This window comes from Pelophylax lessonae (genome assembly GCF_965119305.1).
Source record: "Pelophylax lessonae genome assembly, chromosome: 8".
NCBI lineage: Eukaryota > Metazoa > Chordata > Amphibia > Anura > Ranidae > Pelophylax > Pelophylax lessonae.
Window position 1 is genome coordinate 238,604,455 of NC_138775.1, and position 14,100 is coordinate 238,618,554.

Consider the following 14,100-nt stretch of genomic DNA (forward strand, 5'->3'; position numbering starts at 1 on the left):
ATCCCTGGTATCTGTTTATAAACTGCTCCCATGTTTAGGAATCTGCAGATCTAAAAGCCTGCTGCTATACTATCCACAAACTGTTAATTTCTCTTTCGTTCATTGACTGACACAGCTCCTGATCTTTTTGACCATTGGGTTATACTGCCCCCTGCAGGAGTATGATACTAGGCAGAAAAAGAACTTGACTACGCCTATGGGCAGTCCCAGGAGGTATACTCCACCCCCCCCCCCCCCCTCTGCTATAGGTATTCCATTTTTTTTCTTCTGCCTATTCAGGAGTAAGGACCTAGTTCCTTGCTGGAATCTCTGGTCCTGGCAATTTTTTTCCTTTTTAGATTGATTTTTTTTTTCTCCTGTTTTTTTTCCTGTGAGATCTACACTCAACTGCTGGACTAGACGATGGGCTGGATAATCTAGATCCAGTGGTCATCTCAGGCAGGGGCTGGCCTGCGAGTTAAACGCCTCGCGAGGTTGCATACGACCATGTCTCAGCCTGCGTCGCAGCGCTCCTCCTGGCCGGCAGCCCCCCATTTAGATGGCAAGGAGGTTCTGTCTGGAGCAGTGCCCACCTGGTTCATGTTATGGTCAGTAGCTGTCCACCGGGACGGTCAGACCCCTGGGTTCCCCTCCTTCCCGTTAGACCCCCCCCCATTGAGCTAATGGTTCTGTGCGTCATCTATCCCCCCCCCTCCACCTATACTGGGGTTGTATGGTGGTGTCTGGTTTGAATCCAATCGGACAATGCCACAGCTGGGTTATGCCAATCACCGGAGCGGAACAAGAAGTGTATTGGCAGCTCTAGAGGAAGCCGACGTTCTTCAGTGGGCAGAACATTCGTTCTGGCCCTCTGCGCCATTCACATTCCAGGGGTGGAAAATTGGCAGGTGGATTATCTCAGTCTGCAGGCGTTGGACCAAGGGGAGTGGTCCCTTCATCCGTAGGGGTCTTGGCTCAACAGGAGGGTGCACTGGTTTGTGGCACGGTCATGGGATCCGCTAGCAGACGCCACAAACGAGCTGGTGGCCTCTTGGGGCCAGTATCGTCTGATTTACGCCTTCCCTCCTCTCAAGCTTCTGCCGAGACTCTTGCGCAGGATTGAGGCAGAAGGAATTCCGGTTATTCTAGTGGCTCCGGATTGGCCTCGCCGATCTTGGTACGCCGACCTGGTATTGCTGGTTGCCGACACCCCTTGGTGTCTCAGGGAGGATCTGCTGTACCAAGGGCAAATTTTTCATCCTGCTTTATCAGTCACTGGCTTGACGGCTTGGCTGTTGAAAGCCAGGTGCTGAATGATTGAGGTTTGTCTGGGTCGGTGATTCCTACTCTACAGAAAGCTAGGAAGTCTACTTCTAGGAAGATCTACTATCGTACGTGGAAAGCGTACATTTCGTGGTTTGAGTCGCTTGGAGTTGACCCTCACTTTTTTTCGGTGGCTCAGGTCTTGACTTTCCTTCAACGTAGGGTTATGCAGAAATTGGCCTTGAGCATTAAGGGCCAGGTGTCAGCCTTGGTGGTCTTCTTTCAACGACCCTTGGCTATGCACTCCCTGGTGTGTACTTTTTTATTCAGGGGGTTTGACATTTGACTCCACCAGTGCGGTCCCCACTACCACCTTGGGATCTCAACTTGGTGCTTTCAGCTCTACAGAAGCCTCTCTTTGAAAATACTCAGGAGATTTCCCTGCTTACGCTGTCCTAGAAGGTGGTCTTTTTGGTGGCTATCCCCTCTGCGTGCAGGGTGTCGGATTTGGCAGAGTTGTCTTGTCGTTCCCCTCATTTGGTGATTCACAAAGATAAGGTAGTTTTTCGCCCCTGTCCATCATTCCTTCCGAAGGTTGTCTCTGATTTCCATCTGAATGAAGACATTGTGTTTCCTTCCCCTTTGTCCCAGGCCTAAACAGCCTAAGGAAATTGCTTTGCATTCCCTGGATGTGGTTCAGGCTATTTGGGTGTTGCTGGCAGCTATGGAGTCTTTTAGGATGTCAGACCTGCTGTATGCGCTTACGAATGGGCCTCGAAATGGGCGATCAGCTTCATCTGCAACCATTTCTTGAAGGATCAGACAGACAGTGATTCAGGCCTATTCCATTAAGGTTTAGGTTCCTTCTTTTCCTGTGAAGGCACACTGTAAGTGGCCCCTCAGTGCTTTTTGGGCCTTCTGTCATCAGGCGTCAGTAACTGCATCAGGTGTGCAAGACGGCTACTTGTTAGTCGGTGCACACTTTCACAAAGTTTTATAAAGTGCATGTGTTGGGATTTGCGGATGTTTGGCCGCAAGGTTTTCCAGACTGCTGCTTAGGGGAATTGTTCCCTCTTTGGGGGTGTACTGTTTTTCAGGTGGGCTCCAGTTGTTTTTGGTTGAGCTCCTGTTACCTGGTTGGCTATGGTTTAGCCTTGGGAATTTTTTCTTGCTGTTCCCACCTCTCATGTTTGACACTGCTTTAGGACGTCTCAATAGTCAAGAAGATCAGGAGCTGTGTCCGTCAATGAATGAAAGAGAATGTGATTTTTGACTTGCCATAAAATCCATTTCTCTGATGTTCATTGACGGACACAGCACCCACCCCTCTGTGGAGTTGTAATACTTCTGACACTGCTTGTAACAAAACTGAGTACCTATAGCAGAGAGGGGGAGTATACCCCCTGGGACTGCACATAGGCGTAGTCTAGTTCTTTTTCTGCCTAGTGCCCTACTCCTGTAGGGGGCAGAATAACCCAATGGTCAAGAAGATCAGGAGCTGTGTCTGTCAATGAACATCAGAGAAATAGTTTTTACGGTAAGTCAAAAATCCCATTTTTTGCAAAGTCTTGACAGCTTAAAATGGTGATCTCACATGATTACCCTTTTTGTATTTCAGTTGCAGAAAAACTGTCTGCTGTCCCTTTGCAGTGATAGAATCTTGCAAGATGTCCCATTTAACAGGTATTTCAGCACTTTCTTTTCTTTGTGGTTAAGTACTCCATACTGACTGACACGTCCCATCCCTTATCAAATAGATTTGATCAAAGTTGTATTCAGACCAGCAAAGCAGGCAGCTTTGCTATTTGTGTAAGCCATTGTGCTCTGGTGATACTTTATCATATATTTAAAGGGTAACTCCACTTTTGTGGGACTAAAATTGCAAATAATAAAAAAATAAGTATAGTAATATAATATAGCATTTATAATTGCGACATAAGTCCTATTGTAATTGTATGTTATTGAAGATTACCTTTTCCTTTTCAAACTGCAGCTCTGTAATTTTCTGTAACATGCAATATGCCAACCTGAAGGCGTTCTATACACAGTTGGTGTACAGAACGCCCCCTAGAAAACTGAATTTTTGTAAAATCTTACCTGTAAAATTCCTTTCTCTGAGTCCTCCGACAGTCGCCGCCTCTTCATATTCGTCACATATGGGGTATTAGACTTTGCTCCGAAGGAGTAGCTAGGCAACAGAATATGTTAACATTAAAGCTTTTAACATATCCCACCCTCAAGGGGTGGTCCCCTCAGTCAATACCCTCCTACTTCCTGCAACCATATCTCAGTTTTAGTGGAATAGCAGTAGAGTATACAACCAAACCCCAAAAGAGGGGCGGGGGCGACGACTGTCGGAGGACTCAGAGAAAGGAATTTTACAGGTAAGATTTTACAAAAATTCCGTTTTCTCTTACGTCCTCCGACAGTCGCCGCCTCTTCATATTCGTCACATATGGGGACGTCCCAAAGCAGTGCAAACATGAGGGGTGGGAAACGCATCCGCGCCGAAAAAGCAACGCAGTCTCCGCATCAAAGAAAGGAACCTTACCAAAGGAAGGAAACCAGCTGGGCAACAGGAAAAAACAGGTGCTCAACAGGAGCAACAACCCAGGAAAAGACAAATAACCATGGGATAAAACATTTTTCCCAACAGCCAGAGGTCCCCAATAAGGGACCCTAGGGAACCTTGCGGCCAAAGGAAGCATCCGCCGATGCCTGAACATCTACTTTGTAGAATTTTGTAAAAGTGTGTACGGTCGACAAAGTCGCCGCCTTACACACCTGGGCTACAGAAGCCCCATGACGACAGGCCCAAGACGTACTCAGAGATCTAGTAGAGTGCGCCTTCACAGGCACAGGGGGAACCTTCCCCTGCAAGGCATAGGCCTGTTCAATGGTCTGCCGGATCCATTTGGCGATGGTAGAAGCCGACGCCGCCATGCCCTTCCGAGGACCCTCTGGAAGAACAAACAAGGAATCCGTCTTTCGAAAAGACTCAGTCGATTTAAGGTATACCCTTATCGCCCGAACAACATCCAGAGAGTGTAATCTCACCTCCTTTGGATGTTTAGGCTTCGCGCACAGCGAAGGCAAGACAATATCCTCATTAAGATGGAATTCCGAAACTCTCTTCGGAAGAAAAGAAGGATTAGGTCGCAAGACCACCTTATCCAAATGGACAACCAGATACGGAGACTTGCAGGACAAAGCTGCCAGCTCCGACACTCTGCGAGCCGAAGTGATCGCCACCAAAAAAGGCGACCTTTTTGGACAACATAGACAACGAGATCTCACTGATCTGTTCAAAAGGAGCACGTTGCAACACAGACAGAACGAGGTTCAAGTCCCAAGGGGGCAAAGGATCCCTCCTAGGAGGAACCAGATGCCGCACACCCTGAACAAAAGTGCCAACCAAGGAGTTGGAAGCCACGGGACGTTGAAACAGAACGGCCAGCGCAGACACCTGACCCTTGATCGTAGCCAGCGCCAAACGCTGATCGACACCCGTTTGAAGGAAGGACAGCACTCGGGAAACCGAGTAAGTGCGGGGAGAAAATCCCCTGGACTCACACCAAGCAAAATAGGCCTTCCAAGTACGGTAATAAACCTTCCCCGAGGAAGACTTCCTCGCGTTGATCAAGGTATGAACGACCTCTTGGGAGAGACCCTTCTCCCTCAGGACCTCGGTCTCAACAGCCAGGCCGTCAAAGCCAGCGACTGTAAAGCAGGATGGTATATCGGGCCTTGAGACAGGAGATCGTCTCGAAGAGGCAGACGCCACGGGGCGTCGACCGCCAGATTCACGAGGTCTGCGTACCAGGACCGGCGAGGCCAGTCCGGTGCCACAAGGATCACCGTGCTGCGTTCCGAGTGTAACCTGCGAAGGAACCTGGACAGCAACTGAATCGGTGGAAACGCGTACATCAGCCTGTACTGATGCCACGGGGCCACTAACGCGTCCGACGCGTCTGCCCGAGGGTCGCGCGTCCTTGCCACGAACCTTCTCACCTTGTTGTTGAGACGAGACGCGAACAGGTCCACATCTGGAAGACCGCACTTCGCGCACAACATCTGGAAGACAGCCGGGTGGAGAGACCACTCCCCCTGATCCAGGGTCTGGCGACTCAGATAGTCTGCCTGCCAGTTCTCCACCCCCGGAATGTGAACCGCCGTTATCGCCGGGACATGAGTCTCGGCCCAAGTCAGAATGTCGGCCACTTCCCGAGCCGCTCGGGCACTCCTGGTGCCCCCTTGGTGGTTGATGTAGGCCACCGCCGTGGCATTGTCCGTCTGCACCCGAACCGGGCAGCCCCGCAGCCGGTCCGTCCAGCGATGAAGACAGAGATTGATCGCACGCAATTCCAGAATGTTGATCGGAAGGGAGGACTCCCCCCCCCTCCGACCAAGTCCCCTGGGCGGACAGAACGCCCAGAACACCACCCCAGCCCGACAGGCTGGCATCCGTGGTGACTACCGTCCACGAGATAGGACGAAACGACTTGCCCCCGGACACCATCGGGGACTGGAGCCACCACAGAAGGGCTCTTCTGGTGCAATGACTCAACGAGATTGGAAGATCCAGAGACTGAGGTCGCCCGTCCCATATGGACAGGATCTCCGCTTGGAGACCCCGCGTGTGAAACTGGGCGAAGGGAATCGCCTCGAAAGCCGAGACCATCAATCCCAGACATCTCATGCACGTCCTTAGAGACGAGTGCGGAACGTCCCTGAGGTACCTGACTTCCTCCTGGAGAGTCCTGAGTTTGTCTTCCGGCAGGAAGACCTTCGCCTGTACCGAGTCCAGAATCATTCCCAGGTAGGGAAGACGAACCGACGGACTCAGCGTCGACTTTGGATAATTTATCGTCCAACCAAACTCCTGCAGAGTTTGTATCGTGACAGACAGGTCCTCCTCCAGACCCTGGCTGGTCGCAGACCGAACCAGAATGTCGTCCAGATACCCCAGGACAGAAATGCCCTGGGCTCTCAACAATGCCAGAACCGGTGCAAGCACCTTGGTGAAGACCCGCGGAGCCGAGGCGAGACCAAAAGGCAACGCCACGAACTGGTAGTGATCCTCCGCAATGGCAAATCGAAGGTACCTCTGGTGACCCTCGAAAATGGGGATGTGAAGATACGCATCCTTCAAATCGATGGAGGCCATGAATTCCCCCGGAACCAGGGCAGCCACCACCGACCGCAGGGATTCCATGCGGAACTTGCGAACCCGCACAGAGCGGTTCAGAGCCTTCCAGTCCAGAATTGGACGAACCTTGCCCTCCTTTCTGGGCACGGTGAACAGATTGGAATAAAACCCCCGAAATCTGTCCCGATGAGGCACCGGAACCACCACTCCCTGAGCCCTCAGGTCCCGCACCGCCAGGTGCAGGTCCCGCAAACGCTCTGGAGACAGTTGAAGATTTGAGGGAAAAAATCTGCTCTCCGGCCGAGAGAGAAACTCGATCTTGTAACCAGATCGAACGATCTCCTGAACCCATCTGTCCCGCACACGGGCCAACCAGGGTTGAAGAAAACCGAGCAAGCGTCCCCCCACCCCAAAACTGGGTGAGGGCGCCCCTTCAGGCCGTACTGTTATGGGCTGCAGATCCGGATTGACCGAACTTCTGTTTCCCAGACCAGGGCTTCTTCTGAGAGCCTTGACCTTTGAACGGCTTGCCCTTGTAGTGCGGCCGAAAGGCACGAAAGGACCCCTGAGGGGGCCGAAAATTAGCATGCTTCTTCCCAGAAGCCCCCTTAGCCTTGGGGAAATGGGGCAAGAGAGTGCTCTTACCCCCGGTGATCCCCTTAATCAACACATCCAAGGACTCCCCAAAAAGGCGAGACCCATCATAAGGTAGATTGGCTAAGGTCTTACGTGAGGACTGGTCCACCGACCAACATTTTAACCAAACCAGGCGGCGAGACAACACCGCCACGCTGTGCACACGTGCCGCCAACGGAACCAGGTCCAGGTCCGCATCACACAGATACATGACACCCTGGTGGATTTGATCCACCATATCCAGGGTCGCCGGCGAGGCCGAATCGGCCACTAGGACGTGCCTAAGCATCTGCGTCCAACTTGCGATCACCTGGGCCGCCATGAGAGAAGCAAACGGAGCCTTAAGCATAGAACCCGTAACAGAATAAGTATGACGGGCAAGAGACTCCAATCTCCTATCCGTGGCATCACGGAACACAGGGGAATCCTCTGCAGGAATCGCAGTGGCTTTGTTTAAAACCGCAATAGCGTGATCCACTGGGGGAGGCACACACCACCTTTCATCAGTGGAAGGCGAGAAAGGATAACGCAGCTTGAATCTACTTGGTACAGCAAAAGGTTTGCGCAGATTGCGCCATTGTTCCTTAACAGCGCGCTGAAAATCATCATTGCAGGGAAAAACCTGCGGCGTCCTGCGTTTTCTCTGCGTCCCATAGGCCGCCAAGGCAGCGGGGGGACACACTTCATCCTGCAAACGCAGCGTTTGCTTTATGGAAGCAATCAATTCATCCATGATTGCAAGCTCTTCAGGCGAGCCAGGGGGAGAATTATCAACCCCCTCAACTTCAGCCTCCACCTCGGACCCCACTAGATCTAGGGAGGAGCGGGACCCCGATAAGGAGGCCCCCGCCATAACAGCCCCATCACCTTCACCCTCAGAATCAGAGGAAAGAGCAACTCTGGGTCTCTTAGTAGATTGAGCAGCCACCAGCATCTGCACCTGAGCAGCAAGGCCAGCCACAATAGTGGCTAAATCCCCCCCTGGGGGGGAAACAGCGGTCCCCTGGCTTTCCACCAAGGCGGTAGGAAATTTGCCCTCCTGAGAATCCATTGCCCCTATAATGCCGGACAATAAAGGGTTAACTGCCCCTTTAAGCAAGCGCAGCCCACCGCACCACACTCAAGCACAATGAGACCCCCACAGGGAATATGCAAACTGAACACAGGCAATGGATAGCAAGAACAGAAGGATAAAACCTGAGGAGACCCTCGCCGCTGCTGCTGCCTCGATCGGTGTTCCTGGAGAAGAGGAAGTGATGCTGCCAGGGCGCTCTATGAAAGCCTATGGAGGCTACAAGAAAATGGCCGCCATGCATGTAAAACATGCGGCCGGAGCGAGTGTAGGCAAAATGGCGCCGTTTGGCGCCGAAACCGCCGCTCCACAGTGCAGTAATGCACACATGTCATCCCTGTATAAGAACACATGTCAGATCGCCGCAGCGATCGCTGTATAATGCCCAAACATGCCAAAAAAACATGCCCCACAGCACACAGCTTCTCACACTGACCAGGCTGACACACACACAGCTCCCCCCCCCCCCCCCCCCTTGCAGCCCACAGCATGCAGCCGAGAGATAGGGAGACAAACAGTGTGAATAGAGGCAGGTTACACAGTCCCAGACTGACACCCCCCCAGACAGACAGGTCCCCACATAAATACACTTACCTCACATGGCGTGGGGGACCCGCACAGGCGAACAAGCCGCTGCACATGAGGCAGGGAGAGTCGCATTCAAGACGCACAGAATGGGGGTTAAGAAACCGCACAGCGTCCAGTGAGGTAGCCACCTCACCAATCATCCCTGCACCGAACAGGGATGGGTCGTTCACTGTGCCAGGAGCGTTACCTGGCTGAACGCGTTGGCAGGCTGGGAAGCCACTGACCCATGACCTGCGACCAGGGGGATCAGCCCGAGACCCAGCCCGCATGATCCTCTTCATCAGAAGAACTAACTAACGCTGACAAAAAGAACAGCTAAGCAAAGGTAGAGAGAAAACTCAAACAAAAATTCAAAAAAAAAAAGAAGAAAGAGTCTGGGGCAGAAAGCCCCAGCACAGAGAAAGCCAGCCACTCCTGACAAGCTAGTCATTAAAACTGAGATATGGTTGCAGGAAGTAGGAGGGTATTGACTGAGGGGACCACCCCTTGAGGGTGGGATATGTTAAAAGCTTTAATGTTAACATATTCTGTTGCCTAGCTACTCCTTCGGAGCAAAGTCTAATACCCCATATGTGACGAATATGAAGAGGCGGCGACTGTCGGAGGACGTAAGAGAAATGTAATTTACTGCAGTAAGATACAAATCAGATTTTAGGCATCCCCTGCAAAAAAAACAGACATTTTTATTTTTGGTAAGATATTTCCAAAGGAAAAATACATCTAAAGGTATTCAGACCCTGCCACTTCCCTCATTCGAATGTAAGTGTAACAGCTGATTGATAATTATGAAGTATAAATTTAAAGGTGGGTGGAGAGTTTTCTACCACATATTAGAACAACATAGGTGGTATCATCCCTTAATAATAACCACTTAAAGAACCCGATGGAATGAGACTATACTATATTTGTGTAAAAAACTGAGATTCGGATGCTGTCAGATCTGTAGACAATTCTCCTTACTGCAGCAGGAAATTGCATTTTTGAAATCGGAGATATTTAAATTATCTGTTAAACAAACTCCAGCTGGGACTGCTGCAATGCCACTGCCACAGAGGACCCCCAGAAATGGCAGATGGGTTACTGTAGGTTCAGGAAGACTTAGAGGGGTGGATAGAAGACATGTCCCACAGTCGGTGGTTCTCCAAAATTCATTTGCAGCACTCTCAGAATGTAAGGACAACATGGATATGGACTCAAGCACAGAGGGTGAGAAACCATCGACTCCTATGTCTAATGTATGCAAGACTGCAGCCAAGGACAAAAAAGATAAAGTGAAGTCTCAAAGGAAGCAGCTGTTGCTGGGTGATTCAATCATAAGAAGTGTGGAGCTTAAAGAAAATGGTTTTGTGAGATGTCTCCCTGGTGCTACTGCTAGACGAGATAGAAGACTTATTATTAATATTGTTAAGCAAGCAAAGCAGGAAGGGGACGTGGATGTTCTTGTCCATCTAGGGACAAATGACCTGGCTTGCAATGAAGTGTCAGAGGTGAAAAAATCTTTTATCACACTTGGAAATGACGTACAGGATTTTGCATCCACCATTTCATTTTCTGAAGTTCTGCCTGTGCATAATGTTCAGAATGATAGGCAGAGGCGCATAAAGGAGTTCAACATATGGCTTAGTAAATGGTGTCAAGAGCAAGGATTTGGCTTTGTTTCTCATGATAGCTCTACTTGGAATAGAAAGGAACTGTACAAAAAAGATGGTTTGCATCTTTCTCTCAAAGGAACAAATGTACTTAGTGAACAACTCCAAGAATTTGCGAAAGAGTATTTAAACTAGGAAGGGGGGGCAAAAGAGTGGAATTACAAGAGTCCTATTGCCCCCCGAAACAATGCCAGAACAGGTCAGAAGCACAGAAGTTAAGAAATGATAAGCTCAGAGTCCTGTCTACAAATGCTCGCAGTTTAGGTAAAAAAATCAATGAACTTGGGTCAATTGTGGCATCTGAGAATGTAGATTTAGTGGCTGTTACGGAGACATGGTTTAATGAAAGAAATGACTGGGACATAACCCTACCAGGGTACTCTTTATACAGAAGAGACAGAGAAGGCAAGAAAGGAGGAGGAGTGGCCCTGTATGTGAAAGATAGCATTAAATCTAACCTAATACAAGTTGGTGAAGCCAACATAGAGTCAGTTTGGGTTACGTTGCAGTTTGCTAATCATGCAGTAACTCGTGTAGGTGTGATATATAGACCACCTGGTCAAGTCAAAGAACTAGATGATCTACTAGTTGAAGAAATAGCTAAAATGACAATGAAAGGAGAAGTTATCATTATGGGAGATTTCAATCTTCCAGATATAAACTGGAAAACCAAAATAGCAAGTTCTACCAGGAGTACAGATATTCTAAACTCCCTACTGGGGTTGTCTCTGCAACAAGTGGTTGAGGAGCCAACCCGGAGGGAGGCCATTTTGGATCTGGTATTCACAAATGGGGATTCGGTATATGATGTCATTGTAGGCGAAACCTTGGGATCCAGTGATCACCAGTCAGTGTGGTTTAATATAAGAACTGTAAAAGAGTCACACCACACAAAAACAAAAGTTTTAGATTTTAGAAAAACAGACTTTTCAAAAATGAAATTAGTCATAAATGAGTCCTTATCAGACTGGTACGGATTACATGGAGTCCAGGAGAAATGGGACTACTTAAAAAGTGCATTATTGAAGGCAACAGAAAATTGCATTAGACTTGTCAGTAAAAGCAAAAAAAGGAAGAGACCACTGTGGTACTCAGCAGAAGTGGCCCAAATCATTAAAAATAAAAAGCTAGCATTTTGTAATTATAAAAAAACCCAGAGCAATGAAGATAAGGAAATCTACAAGATTAGGCAGAAAGAGGCCAAGCAAGTTATAAGAACTTCTAAAGCGCAGGCAGAAGAAAAACTAGCTCAGTCTATGAAAAAGGGGGATAAGACATTCTTCAGATATATAAATGAAAAAAGGAAATTAAAACAAGGAATAACTAAATTAAAAACAAAGGACGGAAGGTATGTAGAAGAGAATAAAGGGCTAGCCGACTGCCTTAATGAATACTTCTGTTCAGTTTTTACAGAAGAAAAAGGAGAAGGACCTCCACTTGAAAGGATGACTAATGAATCGTTTGATGCATGTGTCTTTACAGAGGAAGACGTTCTAAGATTGCTGTCTAAAGTGAAGACAAATAAGTCACAGGGTCCTGATGAGATACACCCAAAATTATTAAAAGAGCTTAGTGGTGAGCTGGCAAAACCATTAACAGATTTATTTAACCAATCATTAGTAACAGGAGTCGTCCCGGAAGATTGGAAATTGGCAAATGTCGTGCCCATTCACAAGAAAAGTAGTAGGGAGGAATCGAGCAACTATAGACCAGTGAGTCTGACATCAATAGTAGGCAAATTAATGGAAACCCTATTAAAGGATAGGATTGTGGAACATCTTAAATCCCATGGATTGCAAGATGAAAAACAACATGGGTTTACTTCAGGGAGATCATGTCAAACAAATCTTATAGATTTTTTTGACTGGGTGACTAAAATAATAGACGGTGGAGGTGCAGTAGACATTGCATATCTAGATTTTAGTAAGGCTTTTGACACTGTCCCACATAGAAGACTTATCAATAAACTGCAGTCATTGAGCATGGACTCCCATATTGTTGAGTGGATTAGGCAGTGGCTGAGTGACAGACAACAGAGGGTTGTAGTCAATGGAGAACATTCAGAACAAGGTCATGTTACCAGTGGGGTACCTCAGGGATCTGTACTGGGACCAATTTTGTTTAATATCTTCATAAGTGATATTGCAAAAGGCCTCGATGGTAAGGTTTGTCTTTTTGCTGATGACACAAAGATATGTAACAGGGTTGATGTTCCTGGAGGGAAACGCCAAATGGAAAAGGATTTAGGAAAACTAGAAGAATGGTCAGAACTCTGGCAACTGAAATTTAATGTGGATAAGTGCAAGATAATGCACCTAGGACGTAAAAACCCAAGGGCAGAATATAGAATATTTGACACAGCCCTGACCTCAGTATCTGAGGAAAGGGATTTAGGAGTAATTATTTCAGAAGACTTAAAGGTGGGAAGACAATGTAATAGAGCAGCACGAAATGCCAGCAGAAGGCTTGGATGTATAGGGAGAGGTATAAGCTGTAGAAAGAGAGAAGTGCTTATGCCGCTGTACAGAACACTGGTGAGACCTCACTTGGAGTATTGTGCGCAGTACTGGAGGCCATATCTCCAGAAGGATATAGATACTCTAGAGAGAGTTCAGAGAAGAGCTACTAAACTAGTACATGGATTGCAGGAAAAAACTTACCAGGAAAGGTTAAAGGACCTTAACATGTATAGCTTGGAAGAAAGAAGAGACAGAGGGGATATGATAGAAACTTTTAAATACATAAAGGGAATCAACTCTTAAAGGAGGAGAGCATATTTAAAAGAAGAAAAACTACCACAAGAGGACACAGTTTTAAATTAGAGGGGCAAAGGTTTAAAAGTAATATGAGGAAGTATTACTTTACTGAGAGAGTAGTGGATACATGGAATAACCTTCCTGCAGAAGTGGTAGCTGCAAATACAGTGAAGGAGTTTAAGCATGCATGGGATAGGCATAAGGCTATCCTTCATATAAGATAGGGCCAGGGACTATTCATAGGATTCAGATATATTGGGCAGACTAGATGGGCCAAATGGTTCTTATCTGCCGACACATTCTATGTTTCTATAGGCGCAATATCCGTGGATTATACTCCTATTTTATCTATGCATTGTGGTTCAAAAATCAAACTCTTGGTGGTGATGATTATTAAATATTAAATATATCCAAATATAGTAAAGAAAAAAAATATGTAGTGCTAGACTTTTATTCTGAAGTGATTATATGATAAAAAAAAATATTATCAAATCTCATGTGAAACCTTTTTTCGCTTTTTCCTTCTCTTTGTATTAAACTGATTAAGAAAATGCTAGTGCAAAAATGTGCTAAATTAGGGTGCAATTAATATGTAAGTATGGCAAGCAACTGTTGATTTTAAATTAATATTATTGTATATGTAAAATGTATATGCTGGTCCTCCTGTATTCAATTATTAATGTGCAACAAGTTTATAATCCAATTAATCCTCCAAGATCAAAGTGCAAGTGCAATCAAAAAAGGTGCTCATATGTGCAAATGAATTTTACATAGATGATATCAAAGCTGTCCACAATAAATGACAAAATATATCAATAAATACATTTGTGAAGAATTAGAAGTTCATTGGATAAAGTCCATATTGAAATCCTCCAGTGACAAAGTGCAAAAGTGCTAGTCATCAAACCACAAGGTGTTCGCAGTGTTCATAAGTGAGGATCCTTCCACCACAGTGCTCAAAGAATCTTGCCTAGGTAACACTCACCAGAGATTCTGCTGGTTAGATTA

The 14,100-nt window shown here is 47.2% G+C and overlaps 1 protein-coding gene across 1 annotated transcript in view; it reads left to right on the top strand.

The window, feature by feature from the left end:
• The window catches only part of ZYG11B (zyg-11 family member B, cell cycle regulator), an 87,691-nt gene that overhangs the window by 34,566 nt on the left and 39,025 nt on the right, over positions 1–14,100 (top strand). Inside the window, exon 6 of the mRNA XM_082266026.1 lies at positions 2,861–2,925. Coding sequence (XP_082122152.1) covers positions 2,861–2,925 — 65 coding nt within the window. The remainder of the gene's footprint in view (positions 1–2,860; positions 2,926–14,100) is intronic.